Source organism: Brachyistius frenatus, unplaced genomic scaffold (assembly GCF_029030835.1).
Source record: "Brachyistius frenatus isolate BFR_SWC_R1_liver_20210118 unplaced genomic scaffold, ASM2903083v1 Contig_35, whole genome shotgun sequence".
Lineage (NCBI taxonomy): Eukaryota > Metazoa > Chordata > Actinopteri > Embiotocidae > Brachyistius > Brachyistius frenatus.
Window position 1 is genome coordinate 2,332,501 of NW_027210634.1, and position 7,116 is coordinate 2,339,616.

General features: G+C 43.2%; 1 protein-coding gene across 3 annotated transcripts in view; it reads left to right on the forward strand.

The window, feature by feature from the left end:
• pik3r1 (phosphoinositide-3-kinase, regulatory subunit 1 (alpha)) overlaps window positions 1-6,655 on the forward strand; it is a 25,117-nt gene extending 18,462 nt beyond the window's left edge. For all 3 annotated transcript variants that reach the window (XM_069700905.1, XM_069700907.1, XM_069700908.1), the window contains 8 exons: window positions 1,180-1,384; window positions 1,507-1,687; window positions 1,777-1,902; window positions 2,001-2,143; window positions 3,140-3,316; window positions 3,424-3,498; window positions 3,616-3,786; window positions 4,305-6,655. In XM_069700905.1, coding sequence (XP_069557006.1) covers window positions 1,180-1,384; window positions 1,507-1,687; window positions 1,777-1,902; window positions 2,001-2,143; window positions 3,140-3,316; window positions 3,424-3,498; window positions 3,616-3,786; window positions 4,305-4,494 — 1,268 coding nt within the window. In that variant the 3' untranslated portion in view covers window positions 4,495-6,655. The remainder of the gene's footprint in view (window positions 1-1,179; window positions 1,385-1,506; window positions 1,688-1,776; window positions 1,903-2,000; window positions 2,144-3,139; window positions 3,317-3,423; window positions 3,499-3,615; window positions 3,787-4,304) is intronic.
• Window positions 6,656-7,116: the final 461 nt, after the last annotated feature.

Below are 7,116 nucleotides of genomic sequence, written 5' to 3' on the forward strand. Positions count from 1 at the left end.
TTTGGGAATTAAGAGATTGCGCGTAAATCTGGAGATGAGATGTGATCGTGTTTGGAAGTCAGGCGGCTCGCTGACGGACTGCGAACCATGTGCAGTTAGTTGCGTTCGAGTCGGAGGGCTGCGGGGTTGTTTGTCTTTTTGTTGTTGCACAGATCGGATGCGGTCTGTCGTGTCCCGACGTCCGGCAGGTGAACGGTCGGTTTTCAAAGTTGTGCGGCGGAAGGTGTGTTAATGCAGCGGCAGTGCAGAGTCTGTGGGTTAAAAATAACCTTCGTGGCTCCGCCGCTGGCTTCAAATCGAAAGTGTCGGCGGGAGAAGCAGCCGCTGCAGATTTAAGACTTTTTTTTTTTTTTCTTCTCTCCGTTTAGTTGATTTACTGATCGCAAATACGTGGAACAGAATCTGTGCTGTTGAAAGCCTGAAGGTGAATCTTACCGATAGTTGCATTTCGTTGTTTGTTTTTTTTTGACAGCGTGTCCTATTTATTTGTCAAATATGCCACTTTTGTATTTTTACCTTTTGTTTACCTGCTTTCTAGTTGAAAGAAATCCCCAAAATCCTGTGTGCATTTTTTTTTTTTGTTGTTTTTTTTTTTGGTCCCTGCGTGTTAATGAGGCGACACTGCTTTATTTGCAGCACGGAATACTTTTAGAAAGCTCTTCTTTTTTTCTTCTTCTTCTTCTTCTTCCTTCTTGAATGAAATTCATTCTCCCTGACTCACGCTTCATTTCTCCTCCCACTGTCGGGTTGTTACCGCCTCTCGGTTTGGTGAGCGGGTGGGGGGGGGTGTTTGGTTACGGGGGGAGCAGCGGGTTTTTTTTTCCATCCCTTCATTAATCAATGGGAAAAGGATGGGTGAGAGCCTGTGTGTGTGTGTGTGTGTGTGTGTGTGTGTGTGTGTGTGTGTGTGTGTGCGCGCGATTCTGTTTGAACAGTCAAATAAATTAAAACAGTCATGGACGTCGGATTTGGTGGGTTTTTTTTGTGATTTCTTTTTTTTTATGCTTCAAAGAAGGTCAGCTGTTTGGTTTTTTTTTTTTTTTTTTTTTTTAATCCGCTGTGACGCGCCGACTGTTTGATTGGTGCTCGGCGGCAGCTCGATGTAAACGCGAGCACCCCCGGACGCTCCAACCTATTTACATTCTGCGTCCGCTCCTCTCCTCTCCTCCCCTCCTGCAGCTCTACCTCCGAAGCCGCCGAAGCCCGCCGCGTCTGTGATTAACAACGGTATGAACAACAACATGGCTCTGCAGGACGCCGAGTGGTACTGGGGCGACATCTCGCGGGAGGAGGTCAACGAGAAGCTGCGGGACACGGCGGACGGGACGTTCCTGGTGCGAGACGCCTCCACCAAGATGCACGGGGACTACACTCTGACTCTGAGGTGGGCCGCTCGCGCTTTTCGCTTTTGAAACGACCTCCTCGCGTCCGACCCTCCGCGGTCCCCTCTCGGCAGTTGGTTTTAACTCGCGTTGTTGTTGTTTTTTTTTTTTTTGCGGTCTACAGGAAAGGAGGCAACAACAAGCTTATTAAGATATTCCACCGGGACGGGAAGTACGGCTTCTCGGACCCGCTGACCTTCAGCTCGGTCGTCGAGCTCATCAACCACTATCGCAACGAGTCGCTGGCTCAGTACAACCCCAAGCTGGACGTCAAGCTGCTGTACCCCGTCTCCAAACACCAGCAGGTAAAAGAAAGCCGGCTCCGGTCGCGCGTCGACAGCGCCCGACGTAAAGCCGCGTAACTGCAGCTTCCCCGCGTGACTCTTTCTTTCAGGATCAGGTGGTGAAAGAAGACAACATCGAAGCCGTGGGGAGGAAGCTGTGCGAGTACCACCAGCAGTACCAGGAGAAGAACAAAGAGTACGACCGTCTGTACGAAGAGTACACCAGAACGTCGCAGGTGAGCGCCGCCCGCCGCGAAAGAAAAGAGAAAAGCGTCGCCGCGGCATCCGAGCGCCGGAACGCTAACGCTGTGCTTCCCCCCCCCCCCCCCCGCAGGAAATCCAAATGAAGCGGACGGCGATCGAGGCTTTCAACGAAACTATCAAGATATTCGAGGAGCAGTGTCAAACGCAAGAGCGGTACAGCAAGGAGTACATCGAGAAGTTCAGGCGGGAAGGCAACGACAAGGAGATCCAGAGGTGAGAGTTGGACCACGCTTTGAAATGACCAAGCAAACTTGTTTCGGGACATCGTACCTCGAGACCGGACGCTGTCCAGGGTCCTGAAAACAAGACGCGTTACAGCTAAACCCCAAAATTCAGTCATGCCCGTTGTCAAATTTTCATGTCTCGTGAATTTGGCCAAAACTTTGATATACTGTAGCTGCACAATCAAAATCTGTAATTTTCTATTTTAATTTCAGGTATTGACTTGCTTCTTGTTGTTGGGGACTCCCTCTCTTACGTAGAGGTGTTTTCTTATTTGTTAGTGACCTTTTGTGGGGTTTTTTTCCAATTTTACTTCTGGCATAACCAAGTGAAACAGGACGGTAAGACATTGTGCGAGAGATTATAAATGGAAACGTGAACTATTTCCACGTCTTCCGATGTTTTGCCACTTGTTGAAGTCGTTTACCGACGATGAATATACTTTTTTTTTTTTTTTTTTAATTCACGAGACATGAACATTTTTACTTGGGCTTAACTGTATGTTTAATATTTTGCGGATAAGCGAGCAAGAAAGTTCTCGCGAGAAACTGGATGACGACAGATCGCTTCCAACAGTCGAGGACCGACTTAATGTGATCCACGATGTTTGTGCGATGGAGAAACTGGACTTTTGTTTTGAGACCAGAACAGGAAAAGTTGGAAATCTTGGATTCATCCTCATTTAGAAAAACAATTACGTAATCCAAAATGATTCCTTTTAGCTGCTCCTCAGTTCAGTTTCTAGTTGTTTTTTTTATTGTTTATTTTTTTCTTTCGAGTTTTGTATTATTTACGCAGTTTGTACCTTTAAGTTATTTTTACTGTTATTCTTTCACCCTTTTCACCTTTTAAAAAAAAATAAAATAATATCAATAATGTTAATAATTATCAGGTAAACGTGTTTTACGAGACAATCTTTCCAAAACAACAACAGCTGCTAATAAAACGATTGATTGACGTTGAAAACGTCTTCCTTGTTGTTTGCAGGATCATGGGCAACTACGAGAAGCTGAAATCGAGGATTAGTGAAATCGTAGACAGCAAGCGCCGGCTGGAGGAGGATCTGAAGAAGCAGGCGGCGGACTACAGGGAGATCGACAAGAGGATGAACAGCATCAAGCCCGACCTCATCCAGCTCCGCAAGACCAGAGACCAGTATCTCATGTAAGTACACCGGCGGCGACTCGCTGCTGCTCCTCCTCCTCCCACCGCGACCTTCCCTCGGTGGGGGAAACCCAAATCGGTTTCTCACGCGTCCTCTCCGTTTGCAGGTGGTTGACCCAGAAGGGAGTCCGACAGAAGAAACTCAACGAGTGGCTCGGAATCAAGAACGAGAACACGGAAGAGTGAGTTCAAAAACAAAATGAACATCAACAGAAAATGCACTTTTTTTTTTTGGTTTTGTTTTTCCGCCTCAAAACTTACATTACTTTTTTCTTTTTTTTTTTTTTTTTTTTTTAAAGTCAATACTCGATGGTGGACGACGATGAAGACCTTCCTCATCACGACGAGCGGTCCTGGAAGCTGGGCAACATCAACCGACTACAGGCGGAGGCTCTCCTCCAGGGCAAGAGAGACGGAACATTCCTGGTTCGAGACAGCAGCAAAGCGGGATGCTACGCCTGCAGCGTTGTGTACGTATCAGTGAATACGGGGGTTTTTCCAACTCGCTCTTAAAACGACGCGCTTCCTTTTGGCTTCGCTGTAATAATTATTGCTCCAAGAAATCCTGGTTTTGTGCTAAAAAAAAACTAAAAAAAAAAACGTAATATTTCAAAGTTCACGAAGCTAATTGAAAGACTTCAAAGTAAATTGTCTTTTCTTTTTTTTTCTGCAACAATCTTTACACTGCAGCTAAGTGAGGAAACAAAATGAAGAGAATTTGACCCCCAAAAAAAAAGACAAAGCTTAAGAATATTTTTTTTTTTTTTGTATCTCCTGTTACGCAATCGTAGCACGTTACAAAGACATTTTTCAGTATCCGATACGACCTGGAAATCTAACCACCGCACGCAAAACCTAATTTCAGCGTTGTATTTTTTACAAGACCGACTTTCTAAATCGTAAACGGGTCATTTAGAGGTTGATCGAGCGCGTTGATTTCCTGCAGGCGCCGGACAGGTTTGTGACGTTTGTCCCTCTTGTGTTGCAGTGTGGACGGAGAGGTGAAGCACTGCGTCATCAACAAGACCCCCTCAGGTTTCGGCTTCGCCGAGCCGTATAACCTGTACAGCTCCTTAAAAGAACTCGTACTTCACTACCAGCACACGTCTTTGGTCCAGCACAATGACTCTCTGAATGTGACGCTAGCGTACCCGGTTTACGCTCAGCAGAGACGGTGAGGGACCCCGGACGTACCCCCACACGGACTTCAAAGATTTTTACGGCCTCACGGGAGTTAAGAGACACGTCCTGGACTCCCGTGTTTTGAAACGAGGCTCCGATGGCGAAAAACTCAAGACTTGAAATCGGAAGTGGGGGGGGGAGGGGGGAAAGATGCAATTAAAGCCTGAAACATTTCAGTGACTTTGCCTGACCACAAGCCTGAGGCGAGTCTGAATGTAGATTTATTTCTCTTTTTGCTTTTTGTGGGAGTACAGAATCAAGCGGACACTGCTGAACTCCCCCAGCGGAGGACATTTTGAGGCCTTTTCCTTATGGTGCTTGTTCTTTTTTCGAAGCTTTACCAGCCGGAATGTCGAATCGCAGCAGATAAACCTTCTAAATGGATCTGAACTCACCGGCCACTTTTCTTTTTCCACTTTTTTTTTTTTTTTTCTTTTCTTCTTCTTCTTCCTTTCACGTTGTGTGTGTTGTCTGCGAGTGTGGGTGTGTGTGGCTGCGAGAGAGAGTGTGTGTGTGTGTGTGTGTCCATGTGACCAAAACTCATTGAATCAGGAAACTGTGTGACGTTGGGGGATCTGTGTAGCACACTGTGTTAACGGTTCAGTAGCAGACCATGGATCAGCTGATAATGTAGCAAAATTTACTTCAGAATTGTTTTATTCTGTTGCAACCCCACAATATAAGCTTGTTTTATTGCTTGAAAAGTATCTTTTCCTGTGTACATATCCAAGAGGATATTTTGTGTCAAAATGCCAAGATAGTAAAAAAATGCTTATGATTTTTTTTTAAAGATAATAATAGAAACATACACTTTATTATAAATTACTTTAACAACTGCTATAAAGATGGAAAAGATGAGTATTTTATTAGTCTTTTTTTTTTCTTTTTTTTTTTTGCTTCAAACTAATGTTCTTCTCAGGCACAGCCTTTTGAGTGTTTGAGCTGCTTCAGTCACGAGTACTATTTCCGACAGCGACGCCGACATGCAGTTCTTTGTTGAAATGGACAAAGAAAGTTTGAGCACTCAGAGAATGGACCCTTATCACCACAAAAACAACAGTATAGATTTATTTTGTTATAAAATATATATATGTTCCCATATGAGAATATATCGAAGCAGACTGATGCTTTCAACTGATGGATATTGTTATTAAAGATCAATATACATTGTACACTTAGTATTTTTCTGTATCAGAAAATCACTGTGTTTACATGGGTGGATCGGCTCATTTCAGATAGTCAGCAATTTCATATTTCAGAGGACAACACGTGCCAGTGGAATCCTAAACAAAACAAAAATAGCCACAGTTCAAAGCTATTTTCTTTCCCCATCTTTAGCGTTTACAAGTCCATGACGCAAACGATCAGTTTGATCACCAGAACTACCTATATGTCATCCCGAAATCTGACAAGAAAAATTGCAAATTTTAAATTCAGCCATTAATACAGTTTTTAGTATGTAACAAATTAGATGTAAAAAAAAACAAAAACAACATTAACAAAATTAAATTTCAATTGTTGCTTCCATTTTCATTGGCATGTTTAATTTGGCTTTTAATTATCTCCATCTTTGGCACAACTTTTATCCTTGGAGAAGGTCTAAGTGTAATAACAGGCAACCACCGAAAAAAATATATATATATATATATTTCTTGCATATTATTTACAATTCCCCGAGGCGGAACGGCTTCAACAAACAACGGTACACACGGCAGAGTTCAAAAGTGTTATAGTTGTATTTAACCAAATTATTCATGAGATTTAATTTTTTTAGCACACTGACAGGAACTGTCATTTATTTTAGATTTTATTGGTTCTTTCAAAGCAGTTAACAGGTGTCATTAATGCAACATCTGTCGTATTTGAGATTTATTTTACTAGAAGTCTGATTTTATTTACATCCCTGACAGCTACTGGCATGAACTTTTTTGTTTCCCTTAGTCAATTTTTGGACAACATGCAACATTATTTTTCCCCAATTCTGGGTTGTATGATTATTTTAGATGTCTTTTTTTTTTATCATTATTTGAAGCTCCTCTTTTTTGTTGGTGTCCCAAACATGATGATAGGATTGAGATTTGCCAGTGTTCCCCAGTTTTGCTTAAAATCTGTAATGGGCTTTGTTAAAAATGAAATAAAACACTTCTTTTTAAGAAATGTGTCTCTCTTTTTAGTTTTATTGTTGAATTAAAAGTAATGTATTAGCGACATGGCTCTGTTGGTTGGTCAGTTGGTCTCGAACAAGGGCGTAACAATGATATCGACATTGTGGAGGTCCAGGTGATGTTTGCCACCACTGTGACCCTGCTGTGATTCTATTTATATATATTTGTCAGAGAAACGTCATTCTATATTATGCCGTCCAAACTGGCCGCAGCCTATCCCAGATCATTTTGGGCGAAGGCAGGGTACACCCTGTTCGTCACAGGACCAACACTTCCAGACAGACAGAAATAAAGACCACGCACGCTCTCATTCACACCAAAGGGGAATTTGGACGCCAATTAACCTGAGGTGCATGTTGTTGGATGGTCGGAGTAAACGGAGAAAACCCACGCAGGCACAGGGAGAACATGCAAATTCTGCAAACAAAGGCCTGGATTCGAACCATGAACCTT